Source organism: Apus apus, chromosome 2 (genome assembly GCF_020740795.1).
Source record: "Apus apus isolate bApuApu2 chromosome 2, bApuApu2.pri.cur, whole genome shotgun sequence".
In the NCBI taxonomy this organism is placed as follows: domain Eukaryota; kingdom Metazoa; phylum Chordata; class Aves; order Apodiformes; family Apodidae; genus Apus; species Apus apus.
In genome coordinates this window covers 122,483,491-122,503,259 of record NC_067283.1, presented here as the reverse complement: position 1 = coordinate 122,503,259, position 19,769 = coordinate 122,483,491, and the positions used below count along the sequence as shown (strand labels likewise).

The 19,769-nt window shown below is 40.4% G+C and overlaps 1 protein-coding gene across 6 annotated transcripts in view; it reads right to left on the bottom strand.

Moving 5' to 3' along the window:
* SULF1 (sulfatase 1) overlaps positions 1-19,769 on the bottom strand; it is a 125,860-nt gene that overhangs the window by 40,833 nt on the left and 65,258 nt on the right. For all 6 annotated transcript variants that reach the window (XM_051609346.1, XM_051609340.1, XM_051609345.1 and 3 more), the window contains 3 exons: positions 18,167-18,406; positions 6,538-6,689; positions 4,295-4,464 (listed from right to left, as the gene is read on the bottom strand). In XM_051609346.1, coding sequence (XP_051465306.1) covers positions 4,295-4,464; positions 6,538-6,689; positions 18,167-18,406 — 562 coding nt within the window. The remainder of the gene's footprint in view (positions 1-4,294; positions 4,465-6,537; positions 6,690-18,166; positions 18,407-19,769) is intronic.

The following is a 19,769-nucleotide window of genomic DNA, read 5'->3' as shown; positions in this document are numbered from 1 at the left end:
AATTTTAATCATTTAAGTTAAGAGTCCAAGCAAGCAAGCCTCAGGCCAGCAGTGGCAAGACACACTGACATGTCAAGATTTACTACTGATTCAAATATATAATCCCACTCTAGTGGGTAAGTGCCCACATTACAAGAAATACCGTTGTAACTGGCAGATGTTTGAGACTCAGCCTCAGTGACTAGGAGGCACCTTGAATACAGCCATCTCACATCCCACATTCACAGCTCAGGCTGCACTGGGGATTGAGAGGTGCAACAGTGTTGCTTTTCATGCTTCACTACTGTAAACACACTGCTACCACCATACCTGGTCATTCAGTACCTTGCATACTATATTTAAGTGGAAATATAAACTCTGCCCTTCATACCATTTACCTTTTCTAACAATACTTTGGGAAGCTTTCAAATTTTTCCCAGACACCATTTCTAGCTGGTCCTCCTAAGATACTTAACCTGCAATGGGATTGTTTTCAGGTAACCATAAAATTTGGTCGTCAGTCTCCCTGCGAGCCCAAGGATCTTTTACTCAGCCCAGAGAGCAGTGTTTCAGATTTCTTGGTTTTATATTCTTCAATACACCTGCTTCCTGCAGATTTTTGTTTCTAATGTTTGTTTACTTTACAGCTTATAAACATCTTAGGTCTGGTTCACAGTTCTCCTAAGACTGGTTCCCTTTGGAAGGTGAAGGGAAGCTAAAGTGTCAGTGGCCCTGAGCGTAACTGAGTATTCAGGCTTTCAGTAGAGCATCCTTTGAGTCAGAACTTTCCTGCTCAGCTTTCAGATGGAAAGATTTTCTCCCCTGTAATGGCTTCCAGGGACACCTAGAGAGCCTTCTCTTGTGTCATAATGTCATATTTAAGAACAACATTTTTAAAGGTCTAGCAACCCCACTCCCCAACAGATGATGCTCATTACCACAGCAAAGATCTATGTGCTCCTTTCATCTAGTGCATCTTGTCCAGTTCCATTTACTTCCACAGAAATTACTTCTGGGCATAGCTAGAATACATGCCTTAGTATGATGTATTTTCAGAAATTCTTTGAGGGCAGAAGTCTTTCTGAACTGGAGTCTCCTGCCTCAGCTGCTCCCCTCTTCATATGTGCAAATGGAAATCTTCTAAACAAACTTTTGGTTTGTGTTTTTTTGGAATTCAGAAAGGCAACATTCCAATCAAATGTCAGGCACTTTATCAGCAAAGAAATGTCACATAATTTAAGACTACTTCAGCTACTGTCCTTCTAAGCAAAACTTCCCCTCACATGTGGTTGACAGGCTATCTTAATCCTTGGTTTGTAGGTATAACCTTCCATCTCAGTTTGTAAAGCTAGCAAGCAGCTTTTGACCTGGTTTCCCTTCTTTGTTGGAGGTAGGTGTTACAGTAACATGATATAGCAACTACATTTTTAAAAACAAAATCCAAGGTCAGATGGCTGTCACCCAAGGTCAGAAAGAAAGAGATTCAAATGCTCCTTGACCACCAAGGAAGAAAACCTAAGGGTTAAATGTTCAAATTACATAAACCTTGGCAGGAGGGATTTTCTTGTTCTGGTGCTATTTTCACAGGGAACACCAAATATTTTTGTGAGAACTGAACTTCTTACATATTTTAGAGCATGTTGCTATTATTTTTGCTAGAGAAATCAGCTTTTTGGAGGCTTCAGCCACCCAGATTGGCAGTTTATCTTCCATTTGTCTCTTTTCTTAGTCTGCAGACCAAACTCTAACACATGCAGTCAGTGCAACAAGAAACACAAAACAACTCAGCAAAGATCTCTTGAGGTCACCAGAGAAAAAAACTCTTTGCAAGAAGGCTGCCAAGAAATCCACAACACCAGAAGACAAGAGGAAGCACAGCTGAGTCTCATGTTCTGGGTTATTTCACAAGTAGCCTAGCAGAGCAAGGTATTTAGACCTCAGGAGTCCACACAAATAAAAATGAATTTACACAAGTAATAAAAGGAAACTAAGCCTACAATTAAACAGCTAGGATCTTAGTTCTTTGCAAATGATGTGTAGCCTGTATAAGGTGGAGAGGTGTTTAAAATTTTGGAGATTATGTAAACACATTTGCTCTAGCAGCACAAGATAGAAAATAAGTAGGCTGAAAACACCACACAGTACAAAGTGTCAGGAACATGATAAACCAGCTCAAATTCCTACAAGCACTCTTTTATCAGAAGACAGTGAGCATGGAGCTTAAAATGAGTTGCTTTGGCCTGAGGAGAGGTTGGGTGAGATACAATGATTCAGTGCTTTTCTTCCAGACACCATCCCCACAGCGAAGAGGAAGCAGTTTGAATCCTGTCCTCCTCTATGATGAATAGTCCCCCAGCAAACAGGATGGCTTGCCTGGGGCCAGGCAATCTGTGCCACTAAATGGGAAGCAATCTGTTGAACACAGCAAGAACAAATAGGTATCACTCTCTTGCTATGAAAAGGGATGATTGAAAGAAGACATGGGAGAGGTCCATTAAATGGATGATGTAGTGACTATTCATTATTCCTCACAGGATGGGAAGTAGGGGACACCAGTGGCATAGGCAAGCTCTGTGTTTAGAAGAAAAAAAGTGTGTTATTTGGCCCTGACACTATGTGACACTGGGTGACACTGTGGAACTGGTGGCTGGAGGATGGTAGGGCTGGCACTGCGGTTCAAAAAGAGATTAAACCAATGTAAAGGGGATGAGGCACAGTGGTCTGTACACTTTAACTAGTGATTTTTCAGAAGCTGGATAAAGGGAAAAGGAACTTTTTTGTGGTTTTTTTTTTGTTGGCTTTTTTTTGTGTTTGGTTTTTTTTTTTTTTTTTTGTCCCCTCAGCATTCCCTGCTGATTCCTTCTGAAGCACGTAATTCCAGATACTGAAGTAGAAACATCTTTCATACAATGCCATATGACAGTTTCCATGTTTTTAAGTCTATCATATTTTACATTTAGGACACAATAATGCTATAACAGTTCTTCAGGATGTTTACTTCAGAACCAGCTACCTTTTCAAGTTAATATTTACAAGCTGAAATAACAATCTCATCACTTCTGCATACAGGTAGGAATTACCTTGGATATCTAAATAACTATGAAACATTGCTGATTGGTTTGCATAACTTGTAAAGTCTAGTGTCAGAAATGTGGGTTTGTTGAGAATGTAGGATTAAAAAAATATAGCTAAAAATGTAAGGTCAGGGAAAGTGGCACATCTAGAAAGTAGCAGCAAGTAAGAGGACAAAAAAATAGAAACTAATAAATGTTTAACCATGTGCCATGAACAGCAGATCTCTTCCTGGCGCCAAGTAATGATCAGTTTATGCAGCAACTGTTACTTTTCCAATTTGAAACTAGTTAATGTAACTACCAAACACATCCTTGCATGTCAACCACTGCAGTGTCCAAAATGCAATTTGTAGACCATAGAGCTTTTCCACAGTGTGGTGAAGCTTATACCTCCTCATTTTCAGAGGCCAAATTAATGTACAATCCAGCTAAAACATTTTATTAAGTTTTTTTTTTCTGAGTGGGAGGAGGTGCAAAGACACTGGTTAAACATGAACGGGAAGAGTGGTCCATATGCCCAGAGTAGACAGAAGGGAGATGAAAAGCTTCCCTAACAGCTCACTAAGAGGAAAAGGACCCAGAATATTCAAGGTAAGAAGCAAGATGTGAAATCCAAAGTTATATTCAGATTTTTCCCTAGAGCTGGCTTCAGTTCTACAAAGAAGAGGGTTTTTTTTCTATTTTTTAAAAATTATTATTATTATAGTATAATCACCAGAAAAGATTAAGCAAGTTGTTTAAAAATGCAATCTAATAGGCTATTTTGGGAATCTGCCAGTGTCTAGTCTATAAACAAATCCGGTGCTCTCAAGAGCTACAAAAGAGTGTTTTTTCTCTTGATGCATTTGGTTAGTTAGAGCCCAGGAAGCGCATATCTGAAAGGAAGACGAAGGAAGTAATATCTTTCCAACAGATCCTGACCTGTGTCTACATATTTTCAGGGTATTGTAAGAAGCTGCCCTTACAAAGCCAAATACTGACCTTTTAATCTCCCACAACTTCCCAGGAGGAAAAGAGCTTCTCTCTGCTTTAATAATGGTCAGAGCTGTCACTCTTCTCCCCACAAGGAGTAAGAACGGCAAAAGAAACAAGCAAACATTCACTGCTTACTGTGAGTTTCTTATCTTTGAGTAGTCCGTTCCTGCAATATCTCCATAAAAAAAAACCAAAACCAAACAAAAACAACCTCACAAGAAGCAGATAGAAGGGAGCAGATCTGGCAGCTTATGGTTTTGACTTACATATGCTGTGAAGCATTGGGGTAGAGCTCTGAGAACTGCGGTGCTGAATCCTCAGGGCCGTGGGGCGCAGCGTGGCTGATGACCATCATTATGGGCCTATGCGGATATATCCTCTTAGACATTCTGAAGTAATTAATGCTCTCATTAGTGATCAGGTCTGTGAAGTAGTCCTGCAACATATGATTAACACAAAGCAAAAGTTACAAAGTGCATGATTAATTAGATCACATACTATCATGTTATTATGTTATTTTCAAGTCCTCATTAAAGCTCAGATCAGAAAGTAAAAACATATCATCTAAGAGATGTATGATTTGAAGGAGTGCAGGGGAGACTGTGCAGTAATTACTTTCTTAAGCAGGCAATGCCACATAAAATGAGGCAATATTTTGCAAACGAGATACAATAGAAGGCAATAAGTAAATATGACTGCCAGATTTTGTAATGAAATGCTAAGTAACATTTAAAATGAGAGACTATACTGACAAAGATATGTTTCTTGAATTTCACTAATAAAAAGTTTTCACAAAGTAATCGCTTCTAGCTGCAAGAAATCATTGATGTTGATTTTCTGTTTACATAAACATTTCTTGCATGCTCTTTGTTCAGAGTATATTTTTGCATATGCACAAAGAGGAAGAATGCTACAAGAGGCAACAGATTGCAAAAATCTTTATCAAAGAAATTGCAAATGTGAATGCAGGGAGCAGTTGAATTCCTGCAGGCTCTGTTCATTTAATTGTGCAACTTTCAGCAGTGCAGCTGCTGAGATTAAGGTTGCGACTCGCTAATAAACTGGCTTAACCCACAGCCAAGGTGGCAAATGGAAGCCTGCATGAGGAAGGGAGGAAATGGAACTCAGAAAAAAAGATGAAAACTTAAATTAAACCACCTGCCACCTTGGAGCATTCACTGTTGGCCTGGAGGTCTAGTGCGAGCTTCATTGAGAAAGTGCTGAGACAATGTTTGCAATTTCAAGCACTTCCAGGCATGACTAATCATATGTTGTGGATTCGAGGCCCTGAACAGCTGCAAAAGCAGAGCCTGAGGGACAAGGTCTGTGTCGCATGTTGGTGTTAGGACAAGCCAACCAGCTGTGACCTCCTCACTTGTCCGCTCCCTGTGCCCCCCTGGCCCCTTTCCGTCTCTTGTAGCACGCTGGGAGCACACATGGCAGCCCTGGCTGCTACCGTCCTTGCAGGGATGTGGAAAAGACAGAGACAGAGAGCAACCTTTTGGTGTACAACCTTTGGTGTAATTAGAGAGAGACAGTAACATTGTAATAATTTCTGGTTTGTGGCCTGTTAAAGTGAAGTGCCTGTATGACTGCTCTCCCAAAGCATCCACTCCCCTCCTATTTGCCTGTTTATTCTAGATACATACACAGGGTGTGTAAGGAATGTATAACCAGTATTCTTTCTTTTATTATTATTTTTTTTTTTTTTACTCTATATAAATATATGATTTATATAATGTAATTTCTGTGGGTGGGGAAATCAGAAACAGGCATCGTAGGCTTCCAATAAAATTTCATTACATGGGTCAGAAACCACAGCTGCAATGTTTGTATCATCTTCCATGGGCTAGTCGGAGGAAATTCCACATTCCTTTCTGTAGGCTGGAAAGTCTGCAGTCTGCACTCCTAAGTCTTTCCGAGAAACTTCACGGCAGTGGGCAGGTCACTTTGGCATACTTTCCAAACTTTGTCAAGAGCACAAACAAGCTCTGAGGTTTTCCAAAGGCTGTGTTCTTGTGCTTATCTATCCTCATAGTCATATTCAGAGTCTGACACACCAGGCGTGCAGCCCTTTATTTTTTGTGTGGGTGCACTGTGTAATGGAGAACAGCTTTAACTGAAGTTTGTTACGTTGGTAGTCATTGACAATATCCAGCTACCTTTGAAGTTCAGTAGCACAAGGGGCACAGTTATTTTGGGGAACGGTCTTTATTTACTATTTGCTTCTGCCACCAAACCATCCCTTTTAGCAGGGAGAGGAACGGAGGTAGGGAGGAATAACCAGGCTGCACTGAAGAGCCCTTAGAAATTTTCATCCTTTGTGCAATTAATACTCTTACACGGAAATTGATCTGCAATGCCCTGGAGAGAAAATGACATCTCAATTTATTGGTTGCAATAGGTTAATCAATCAATCAATCAATCAATCAATCACCTGTTTATTTAATAATCTAAAAGGGATTTTTATATGGATTAATGATGCAGCATTTATGTGTCTGGGAAATACCTTTGCATAATCAAATCCATGCTTCTCTTTGTTACCATTGCGAGAAATGGTGTAATTGTAGAAGCGAGAGTTCTTCACTAATCCAATCCACTCTCTCCAGCCAGGAGGGATGTAGCTGCCATTGTATTCATTGAGGTATTTTCCAAAAAAGGCTGTGAAGGTAAAAAAAAACACAACAAAACAGAACACACACACACATGAGGCTTTACAATCCAAATCTTTTAGTCTGAGTCAAAAGCATGCATGAATGAAGATAAAATGTGTTAGAATGAATCAAGTTGCTTTATAAAAAAATTTCTGTTTATACCTTAGAAGGATTTGAAATACAAATAAGTTATTTTCAGAGTTTTTATGAGAGTTAAAAGCCTTTGTGAATTTACGTTTTCTTCTTAATCTTTTGGAATCCAGTGCTCACATGATTTTTTTTTTTTGGTTCAGTTTCTGAATGAGTATGTTTCTTTCGGTTTCCACTTGAAAATGAATAAAACTCAGCCCCCAGAGGAAACATCTGAGAACCACCTTGAGATCTTAAGCAAATTCTGTGATGTTTTTGAGTTTGGCTTGGAAGTTCAGGCTTGGCAACCTGGCTACATTTGCTGGTTTGATAAAAGGTCTGGCAAGTCCAGATCTCCACCCCACTGGGCCACATTTGGGTAGAGCAAGAGGGAATTCCTGCCTGCTTTGCTACTATGGCTTCTCTAAAGCAAATTAGTGAAGACACAAAGATGGGGAGGTCAAGCACTTCCACCTGGCCTGTCTAACTATGTGGATTTTTTCCCATTAGCTCCAGGTGACGAGTCAGAACCTACTCAGTCTGAAACTTTCAGCCTTTGCCATCAGTCCCAAGAGAGTTAGCAGGTGCTCCTGCCAATTCCACTGGAAGGAAGCAGAAAGAAAAACAATCTCACCATGCAGCAGGCTCTCAGCTATCTGGGAGCTGTGAATCACTTGTGCCAAAGATATACAGAACCCAAAAGCTGGCCAACTGGCTTTGGGAGGATTAATGCTGGCACAGCACCTTAGCAAATGTAGCTGCATTACTTCTATGGACAGATGAGTATGGAAGCTCTTTAGCTGCTTTTCTATGGTCTTTGGCCTGGATGAAGAAGTTACTGGCTGGCTCTGTCCTGCTTTTCCACTGCCTAGGAAGTGCAATGACAAAACACAATATTGGGCCTGGAACTTGAGGTTTCAAGGATTTGTTAGCTCCATCTCAGTCCCAGCAAGTTACTGGGGTATCTGAGTAACTTCACTGTTTCCATTTTTCATTTCTTGAGGTTTATAAGCCCCTGGAGGGCCACCTGTGCCAGCATTTCTGCTGCCCATGTCCCCAGCAGTTAGCACAAAGGCACTCCTGGTGCTCACAAAATGAGACAGCCCTGAAGAGAAGGGAACAACAGAACCCTCTCCTTTCCAAGGACAGAGCTTCTCTGGGCAGTAGCTGCGCACCTCATGGCACACCTTATGGTATACAGCCCCTGCCCTTGCTGCTGGCCCTGGCTCTGCCAGCCAGGGCTGCCCACAGGGAGCTGCTGTCCAGCCTCACTTCCTCCACCGGGCTTCAGGACAGATGACAAACCCCCACACTTGTTTCCTACTCAGAAATTAAATCACTTTGGAAAACCTCACATTCAACCTAGACACATTCAGTATAACCAAAAGGCACACTTGTGGAAGGGCTTAAATAATCCAGATCTGACTGATGTGGGTATGGTGAACTTCCTGGGGACAGTGGTGGAAAAATCAAAATGTCCATAATTAAGACTTTCCTGAGGCAACATAAATATGGTGCAATTGAATCATATAACTGCCAAATACCATTAACCAGAGGTTACAGTCATATATAATGTTACTTTGCTATACCATGTGGAATGTGACGTATAAACAAGTTGTACAGACACTAGACCAGACTTCCAGATCTTCCTCCCACAGCCACTAAGAAAGCAACCCAGTCTCTCTCCTTTTTTCTCCTGAGGCCAATAAGAAGTCAAGAAGCTTGAGGTGAAGAGGGTGACTGTGGGGAGGGAATGTGTCCAGCTCCATTGCCTCCTGAAATGGAAACCATATCTCTCATCTAAGGCAGACAAACCAAGTTAAGCTCTCAAGAAGTCAGATGTTCAGGGAAAGTGTAAGGGTAAAAGGCTGAAATACTGTACGAAACCCAAGGAAAGACAACACTGAAGTATGGGAGAATTATGTGACTGAGAGAAAGGAAGCCCTACCAAGCCAAGCAAAATCAAGGACAGTCAGTGGTTAGAGGGAAGATCTGAGGTCAGCCAGTCTGAATGTCACCCCAGATCCACCAGCAGCTACTGCATGACCTTGGTGAACCTCTAAGTCCTGCACTCCTCTGTAAATTACTCTACTGCCAACCTTCCTGCCACAAAGATCAGAGGCTTTCAAGCTGTGAAATGGAAGCTATGCTAATTTATCATGTTTGATAGCTCCACCTATAATTGACTAATACTGAGACCTGAACTCTGCTATTTACAGTCTTGCCAAACTTCAATCATTAATGATGATACTTTCCATACTATCTGACTCAGGCTGGATTTTACTCTGTGGAACATTTTAGCCAAACCATTCAACAATTTCCAAGAATAAGGCTAGGGGAAAATAAATGGTTTGCCCATTTAAAAGCCATTGGCAAGCTTTTCCCTAAGAAGCTCTAGTGTCTCTTGGTTTTGATGTAGTGCCTTTGTAAACAACAGAAGTGACTATGAAAATCTGTCTCAAAATGGACAAGCTCTGAAAAACTGTAGCACACAGATGATCAGCAAAGACTACTACTTCTCAGTTTAATACTACCATAGGGTGTTCCTTCATGGACCTGCGAAAGCCCCCAGTTTCAGTTTTGGCACTAAAAGAAGGAACAGTCAGCTTCTTTCTCTCTTTCTCTCCTCTCTGGATATTCTGGCATTAGCAGAGAAAGTCACCAGCATAAAATGCAGAGGTGAGATGACCTAGGGCATAAGGATGAGAAAGATAAAGTGAATTTAGAAAAGGAAAGAGAGTCTTGGAGCTGACAGGGGAAAATTAATCTTGGAATTTCCTTGCTTTAGATTACTTAATTTTCTAACTTTAATAATGTTTTGTTAGCTCCATGTTGGCCCTCTGGACCCCATATTTCAGTGTATGTTATGAGACTTCGGATTGACAGTCTGAACCATTCACCTTTGTGTTGGCAATGATTTAGCATTTAATCATAAAAATAATCTCAGAGCTGTCCAGTTTTAAGCAGCTCCTTGAGTGACAGTTTGCAGAAATAGATGTTTCCCCCTGTTGTAGAATAAAGCAGTTCCCATGTCAAGTGCACTGCAAAGCCCTGAATACTAGTAGATGCAGCAGTAGCTGTGATAATGGATCATTTTTGCCAAATTGCCTTACCCAAGAGTGGCTAGTTGGTCAAAAGCTCAGGAGGATATGAGTAATTAGATGGATGAAGGGAAAAGCCAGGCTTTTACAGAAACACAAGAGTTCAGTCCCTTCGCCATGGGAACCACTGAGTATAGGACAGGACAAGTGACTCAGAGCTGGAGCCCAGCGCCAGCAGTTAGTATCTGGCTCTTCACACTCTGGATGAAGACAAGTGCCAGAGTAAAAGGGAAGCACAGAAGGGTCCATGGGGCCAAATAATAATTAGCAAGTAATCACGACGGGTGTCCTAGTTGTTTTTTGTTAACCAGAGGATTGTGAACAACTAAAGCACTATGGAATGTGTCACGGAACTGTCCAGGAGCTGACACCATGATATGCAAATGTCCATGCTGGATCTTCACATTCTTGGCTTGCAGAGTCAACCACCGTCCTTAACTCAGATGTAGTCTGACACTGAATTTGAATTTGCCAAGTCTGAGTACTGACTGGGAATGCTCAGCTTTAGAAGCCACTTGTGCTCAGCAGTTACAGGGTTTAGGAAGCTATTTCTGCTTGTAATTAACAAAATGGAGATTATGACTCAATAGGTAAAATCCTCATAAAAAATGAATGCTATTTCAAGGGACATCTTTTCATTATCACATGTAATGGCCCCCACAGGGGTAACAGGAAAGATAAATGCTGATTTTTGCATTTTAATAAGACAGTTTTTATCTGCATTCTGGCAGTTTTGCTAACTGTTCCCAGGACACATTTTTTAATCACACATAGAGTAGCTTAGTTTATCAGAATAATTGTATTCTGTGTGAATATGTTCAATTAAGTTTATGCAAACAAGAACATGGCATAGCAAACAGTTATACAGATGTCTATGTGTCTCAGGAGTGGCTGCAGAACATACAAATTTTCTACCTAACATGAACAGACACCTTAATATAGGATTTTGTTTTCCCTTTGCCAATTAGCAAAGGAGTCCTGAACCAGACTGGGAGATCCAGGGGGTTGCAATTAGTGCAAGACAAGGAGAATTTGAAGCAGGGGATCTCTGGAGTTTGAAGACAGGATATTTATAGCTGAATGTGATTCAAAATCTCATTCCCAGTACTTTTTTTCCACAAGCATTTATGACTAACATTTGCAGTATTACACAATAGAACTAGTCCCCTAACTCCTGTCAGCATTAGTGGATTAGTGCACAGGTGAACTGGGCTACATCTCCTGGTGAGACATCTCTGCACTGCCACAGATCAAAGCAAGTATATTATGTTCTATGACCTCGTTATTTGTTGAGGCTTATGGGAATGTTTCCGATTTAAAACAAACCCAAACCTTCAGAAAGGCATACTGCAGTAAGGTTTAGTCACTGTGACCCAGACAAGAGCTTTAAGTAGACAGCCCACTTCCTTTAGCAAAGTCAGGAAACCATTTACAGGAGTTGCAAAACACTGTTTATATGACATTTCAAGGCTGACACTCAATGATTCTGTGCTTCTGGGGACAGAGCCCAACAAAAATGCAGCTTCTGGATTATTCCTCCTTGCTTTCATCCCATTATGCAACCAGTAGATTTAAACACAAGAAGTCTGATTTTTCCCTTCTGTTGAAAAATTACAGAGAATTAGGGTATCACGTCATTAAAATGCAGAAAGTCAGTTCAGTATGCCAGCACTGCCTAGGAAATGAAATAAGCACTGTCCCAAAAATGTGATGAGGAAACTGAGGTACCAAGAGGTTAACCTTCAGCTAGACCTAAGTCACGCAGGAAGCCTGTGGCACTGCCAAGAATATTATTCAGATTTCACAGTTCCCAGTCTTGTAACTTAACCGCAGCAGAAAACCTCAGTTTTTTCCAGCTTTGTGGGTATTTCCCAGTTGCTGCCAGGTTTACCATTGCAACCAAAATGAGTATTAAAGGTTTTATAACTCAGCAGTTGCAAAAGGCATTAGCCTATAACTTGATATAGCAATCGTTAGCCTGGGTGATGTCTTTAACAAAGCATGTATTATGGGCCAAGCTGGTAGCACTTTCCAGTATTGATGTTGTCTGACACTTCTCGTTATAAGACCCTGTTTTCAGTTGCTTATAACTTTCTTGTACTTGGACTGAAATTTTCCACACTGAATGTCTGCCTCAGGCTGAATTTTTTGAAACTTCTTAGCCTGAACAGTAGCCATCTTTGAGAACTGCAGTAATGGAAAAGGCATTACATTCAACATCTGAAAAAAATTATGCAGGCTTTCATTTGATAGCCCTTCCATGCTCTGCACTGAAAGAACAAACTGTCAAAGATACAGTAGATGCTTGACTCTGTCAATCAGGCATCTTTTGTCATCCTGGTGAAAATCTGTCCAAAGTTTGCCCCTTTGTGAAAAAAAATGGTGCAGTTTGCATGTTCTGGAGATCTGGGCATCTCAGGACTTTATTCCTTGTTCACCTGTGAGTGGTGTTGGTAGGTAGGAGAAAGCTGATGGAATTGAGAAAGATGCTTACTGACAAGGCAAGGAGGGTGAGGGAAGCAGATTTGCTGAGCAGACTGGGAAAGAAGATTGCTAATGGTGAGCAGTGGGAACTGGATGTGTCTGTCAAAGACTGGATGCCAGGAGGGGAAGGATGGTGGGAACGATTTGAGGACAGACAGGCTGGGAGACAAGGCTCAGAGTGAAGGCCGAGGTGAGGTCTTGCAGGGCCAGAAGAATGGGATCAGAAAACTGAAGAGGACAAACTGCTCTGGCTACCAGAATAGAATGAAGAGAGCCAGAAGTGCAGAAGAGTAAACACTTTTGGATGGTAGGGAGGATACAACAATCCCTGGAAAGGACTCCTCTTGGCAGGCACCTGAAACCTGTAGCTGCTCCCGCTCCCACATATGCGATAAAAACCACACTCTGCTTCGTAACTCAGTAAGAAAGCAGCAGAGTTTTGCAGAAGGGATCTGAGAACCCCATCCTTGTAGATGCAGATAAAAGCGTCTTGATAGAGCTGGCCTATCTTTTCAAACTGAGGAAATTTCACCCTCCAAAAAGTGTTATTATGTAGTTAAAGACCATTCAGCTACTTGAACAAGAGATTAAATAGTTGCACTGAAAGTGTTTCCTGAATGAAGCACTTAAATGCATAACCTTGCTAAAAATCTGTTAGCGTATGGTTTTCTGAGCAATATTTAATAGCACAGAATTCTGTTTCAAGTGTAAATAGGCAAACATGTTGTGGCTTTTGATGAGATCCTGGACAGAAACCAGAAAAAGTTTAACTTCACATGATGCCATAGAATGTTACAATTTTCACCCTTTTCCCTCTTCTACATTTAATATTTCGTGGACTATTTTAATATATCCAGCATATTTAATTTCTATTAATAAATTTCTTAGGTTGAATGAAAGTGCAATCTTATTCTGAAAAGTGAAGCATATTTTAAAATATTTAAAATATTGACAAGTTAAATTATATTTGATAGTCCCCAGCCTTTTCTATATCAAGAACCTGAACACTTTGAATTCTTTCTCTCTCATTTCCCTTATGTTCACTTATAATCTGAAAGCCATGGCTAACTCCCTGTACACTTATTCCCATCCCTGTATCACATTCTGTCATCCTCTCTGTTTTGAAATTGTGCATGAGGCAGGATACAAATTAGGTCACTGAAATGATGCAGATTAAAAATAGCATGTGCTGGCAGTGAATTGTACTGTAAGGCTGTGAACAGGAAACACTCTGGCTTTGCCTCCAGAAGAAACACCTTCAGGAGAAATAGCTTTTGCTCCCTTTATGAAAGATTAACTTGTCCCTGTGTGTAAGAAGGGAGTGCTGCCCAGTTAAATTACTCCTAAGCTTTCAGTCTCTTCTCATCTCAGTATTTCATTAGTTCTTTAGTCACTACACTAAAAAATGTACCCCTAAATGACAGATGTCAACTGACACGCATCAGAAGCTGACGTGAACTGTTGAACATAATAACTAGATGTCAAGCAAGTGACCATTTCTGTTCATCGCTGTACAGGAGTCTGTCACTAATGTCAAAACACGCCAGATAGTGACATCTTGATGTCCAGTCACTTCTTGAGTTCTGAGTTTTACAAACACAAGAGTTTAGATATTAATGTTCAAGTTGATTAACATTGCTGTGTTACCATTTTTGTCCCACAAAAGGCTGAGAATGCCATCAGGACACTTGCAGGAATCCTGAATATTATTTTTATTGGTTATTAGTTCCAAGAAAAAAAAAAACACAACAACATTGGGAAATGCACCTTCCCAAAGACAATCTAAAAAATGTAAGCAAAAAAATTGCCTGATTTGGTGATTTCTGTTTTTTCAAGTGGGATTCCATAAGGGGAGAGCCTGGTCCTGATTTTACTGTGGTGCTGTGAGGCTGTCAGCAGTTGCTGAGCCAGGGCAGACTCCTGTTCTCTCCTGCACAGTTGTGCCAGCTGTGAATGGCTAAGAGGAGTGTGGATTAGAAGGTATAATTCTACAAAGTAACACTAAGCAGAAAGGGCTCTGAATGCATAGGCATGTTAAGTCAGGGTGAGAATCTTAAAATTAGGTTTCTCTTCATATTTGCAAAGAGATAAAACTTCAGCAGGTAAAAATTGTAAAGTTCTGCAGTATACAAAGTGTGACAAGCTATTTAACAATAAAATTATTGTTGCATTTATGTGTCCTGCATATTGGCTATGCTGCTGTCTTGGCTTTCTGTTCCAAATACTAAGATAATGCTCTGCTACTGCTTGGTGGTTTAAGATCTAGCACAATCCTCCTTTCCTAGTCAAGGAAGCCAAGGTTCTTTGTGTTTGTATAGGTGAATGGCAGTGTGAACTGACAACACTGGAGAGCACATCTGAGAGGCAAGACTACACGCTGTAGGGCTGGGACAGAACAGTAGAGGGTAAAGAAAGTAAGAGACATCAACAGTACTGCAGGGAGGACTGAAATAACAGCCAATTAGCAGCCATTTGGAAAGTGCAAAGCAAAACCTCCAATTTCTGCATCTAATAATCTTATGAATAAAATTTCTGAATCTAAATAGTTGAAAGGATGTCTACAGAAGTTAAAAACTACAAGATGAAAGAAAACCTCTCAAGATTTTCTCACAGTTTTCACAAAATTGAAAGTGATTACAGTGATTTCCTCCCCAATATGGGAAGCTGGAGTCTATGTCTCACTTCTCTCAAGCTCTCCAGTGTCACTCTGTTTTCTCTTTCTACCTATTTAGTGTGTCTTCTCTGCTATTTCCTATGAAATTTAGTTTAATATTACCAGTTTTGGGGACTTCAAGCAATTGGGAAGCTGTGCGCTTGACTTATTACTGTGATCAGCATACAGCTTGTGAGTAAGGAAAACTGTGAACATTGAAACAATTAATTATTTTGGCATTTGAAAAAAATGATAATGGGGTGTAAAAATTATTTTGGTTTGGCAGTGTTGTTTCTGAATATTGTCTGCCTTGCTAGCACCCAGCATAATTCCTGTCTATGATTTATCACTGACATAAAACTTCAAAAAAGGATTTATCCATGAATGCAAAAACTGCATCACACCAGAGTAGAGCAGGAGTAGAAGAGTAAAGCAGAAAAAGGAAAGAAGAAAACATTCTGTTCTTTGCCAGATTTTCCCAGTGGGCTCTAATAATGTCTGCAGTTTATTAGAGCACATTTCAGACCTCTTTTTAAATCACCTGCTGTGCTTGCGTGGATTCCTTGTGGCTTCAGCAGAACTGCTCTCATAAGCAGTCTGTCCATGTGTGATCAATTGCAGTATGGAGGGTTTAGTTAAGGCTGAGGCAGGTTTAGAGAGAGGATGCTTTATAGATTTTGGAAACTATTTTGGGTGAACAGAAGTAAAGACATTATATAAACACTCCTCCACCCCTTTACTTCCACTGGCTTAAATAACAACTTGATCCTAAGCATGAAATGAGAGCTAAATCCTCATCATTTTAAACAGAGCCAGGTTAGAGGTATGGCACATTGTCTCATCTGGAGTGAAGCTCCCTGGACCAGTGCCTTAACAGGAGAGGCACCAAACTGCGAGTGGTGTTGGGTCACTCATTTCTCTTTCTCTCTCTCAGTTTCCCATTGAGGAGGATACTTGACTTCCTCTCAAAACACATATAAATGCCCAGAGTAAGTACCCACAGTGTCTGCAATATCAGCAGTCATGACTAGACTATGTGGCATGTAGCCACTCTCTCCCCATTTCCCTCTTTTTCACTCCCAATTATTCTAGACTCCCAGATATTCTTGAGTCATTACAATTTTACTAAACTTAAGTGTAGATTGTTAGTTGGTTAGTGGACTTCTGATGACTTTTTAATGAGGCAGCACTGTCCTTGAAAAAGATGAGATCTACCGTTAAATCAAGTTGTCACTTCAAAAAACAACTGTGAGGTAATTAGAAAGTAGTCTCAGATTACAAGAAGTAAATTGATACATGGTTTGAGGCCATATTATTATATGGTTAAACAATGTAACTTGGTCAGAATAGGAGTTTCATAAAAGTATTTTCATTTGTTTCCATTTCCTGTTTCTCCTTCCTGTCCCTTGTTAAAACTCACCTACCCTGACAGTTTTTGGATGGATGTTCTCTCTTCCTGCCTTTGGAAAGGGATTTTTTTTTTTCTTTTCCTTTTCTTTTGACCTCTTTTTCCTTTCAATTTAACAAGGCCAAGCCTGCATTTAACAGACATCTCCACATGCCTTCATAATATAAGGCAGTGAAGAAGATACACTCAAAGCAGAGTGGTTACCTCCAGAAGGGCAGAGAGGGCTAATGACAATTTACAAATAAGACATTTAGTTGTGCAAATATTAGATTACAAATCAGAAAGATACTTTTTTTTTTTAAGAACAGAAAAGGCAGGTCCTACATGAAGCAGCCATAGATAAAACAGAAATTATTTTTAAGACACAAGCCATGAGACAAAGCTTATATATCAGGGCAAATTCAAAATCTTTTCTAGCAGTAATTGTCAATTCTCTCTCCCCTCTTTTCCTCCTCCAAAGCTGACCCAGCTTGATGCTGACCCTTACTCAGGTTTAGCAATGCTGCATTCAAATGACAACTGACTTAGTGGACCCTGAAGTACTGTCCGGCATGTGTCAGGCACAACACCAGGCTCAAAGAAGTTAAATATTTGTCTGCTTTTGCTTTTTAAGCAGGATGCAGATGGTCTCCAGAACTACAAATACAGAAAGACAGAAGAAAAAATAGTGAGGTGTCTGTGTGGTAAAGAAAAGAAGGCAAACAGGCAGATACATTTAAGGCATCGGATACAGCATTGTTAAGAGAATTAGGGCAAGCAGACAGCATGGAGACATTTGCCTGCTAGGTGTTTTGAAAGGGATCCATTCTTGTGCCTAAACCACAGATAGAGACAAATTCTTTGCTGCCAGTTACATTGTTAAGGAAGGCAGTTGGCACAGGGATCTGTGCCTTGTCGGTCCTGTGAAGGGGAGTCTTTGTAGTCGAATGATGCTTCTGGACAAATTGCACCCTGATCGACCTGCACTAGTCCTATACCTTGCAAAGGGGAAGTCAGGCTGGGGCCATATGTGTCCACAGATCAAATCTTAGGGGTTATGTGATGCAGAAATGAATCAGGTTTTACATCAAGCTGAAATGCAGATGAGAGGTATAAGAAGAGTTCTTTGTAGACAGGAAAGGTATCGCCTGACTACGGAAAGCCACCAGGAATTTACAAGAAAACGATCAAATCTTGTTGGTGCACAGCCTTTTCAGAAAAGGCAAATGAAATATGGCCCCATGGCAAATTTTAAATTATACCATTTGCCTTGTTTCACTTCCATGACAGGCATTTTCCTCCTGTGAGGTCTTTGGCACCAGTCCCCAGCCTGGCCCTGACATCTTCTTCCATAACTGTTCACAGCTGTCCACAAGCAGGCCATAATACTGACCATAATCATGGGTGGAACTGCCAGTTCAGAACCACAAAGCCACTAAAATGCACCTCTTTTGCACTAGGTGTAACTACCCAGCAGTTTATTTTGCACCTGGGACATCCAAATGTGAAAATATGCTGCCCTGGTACAAGTGAGTTTCTTTACATGGCAGTTAGCTGTGGATCTGGACCAGCAGGCAGTACTACCCACCCTCTTCATAACTCTAAACCTCTGCTCTGTAAACCCAACCTGGGGCAATGGCTGCTTCATTTTAGGCAGCAGATTCAAGTCTGCCACTGGATGTTCACCACAATCTCTTTAAAGAAAGAGCTACTGTTCATTTGTCTCTTACCTGTTCTATACCCAGTGTTATTGAGATACACGGCGAAGGTACGGGGCTCGTGAGTGGCCTGCCATGATGGAGAAGAGCAGTTTTCGTTGTTGGTGTATATGTTGTGGTTGTGCACGTATTTCCCAGTTAGCATGGAGGAACGTGATGGGCAGCACATTGGGGTGGTTACAAATGCATTGATAAAAGAGGCCCCTCCATTCTCCATGATCCGTCTGGTCTTATTCATCACTTGCAAAGACCCTGCAATAAGAGGTAAGGATCATCACTGTGCTGCAGAATATAGTTAGAATATATCAACTGCTATTATTCCATTAAAAGTATTGGTGATTAGCTTGCCTTTGGACATCAGTCTATGTAGTGTAGAAAGACTTTTAGGAGGAAAGATTAAACCTCTATTATACGACCAAAATATTTTTCAGGATTCCAGAAAGACTTAGTTATTTCAAAACAAGTTTAGATATAGACCAGCTTAGAAATACAATGTTAAAGCCATCAAATGTATAGGTTGATATTTCTTTAAATGTGGCTGTAGGAAAACAGTATGTTACACAGTCTGCATCATTAGTCAATGTGCCAGCAAAATATGTAAAATGCTGAGATTACCCATGAATCTGGTACCATTCTTTCCATTTTATCAGGTAATCAGAGAGAGAGAGGAAGGGGGTAAAGGTGGGAGTGAGAGATGAGGGGAGGAGAGAGGAAGAATTCAGTAACAGTTTTTCTAGAGGAAAGTTTCTTTGGACATAGGATCAGCATGTCTGGCTCTGATACTAAAGCTCTGTGCTCAAAAACAGCTTTTGGGGATAAATCTGTATGTAAGAAACACGGCCAAAATTCAGCACCTTTCTCAGGAAATTGCATTGATTCAGTTTAAAGAACAAAGACATTTTTTTAATCCTTCAAAACCTCTTCATGAACCACAAGGTGAGACAGGCAGAGCTTGTAGATTTCTGATTGCAGAAAGACTGAGCAGATCCTGACAAGGCCTGTCAGTATCTGCTGACAGCTGTCAAACTTTGCTCTTTCTGTTATCTGACAGAGCAGAGATTGAAGGGTGAAGGTGATCTGTGGATATATCAGCATGTGCCCTGGAAACAAGATTGTGAATTTTAATACTTGCACACTTTTAATGGTAAAAAGAGTTTTTTGTTTGTTTTGGTTTGTTTCGGTTTTTTCGCCCCTTTGGTTTTACAATTTATTTTGCACAGTTCACAGCAGAGGGTTTAAATTTAAATTAATTTATCCCTCTGATACAATAAAAGAGATTTTTTGGTCATTTGTTTGAGTCACTTGAAAATCAAATATCAATAATAGAAAAGTTTTTAAACCATGAGAGACATAGCTGTAAAACCACAAATCTGCCAAGGAGGCTCAGTTTAAGGTGTAAACAGTGAAAAATTACAAATTGTCTTACTAGTTAGGGATAACCATGCTCTGTTTTCTTTTGGGCTAAGGAGATAGTATGGAATGTGAAATCTTTAGCATAAAAATTGTTTGATTAAGTAAAAGGAAGAAGCAGTTAGATATTCAGCATTTCCTGGTGCAGTGCCGAAGCCTGTGTCTTACAGATACGTGTAATACCCTGAGTATAAGTCATCATAGT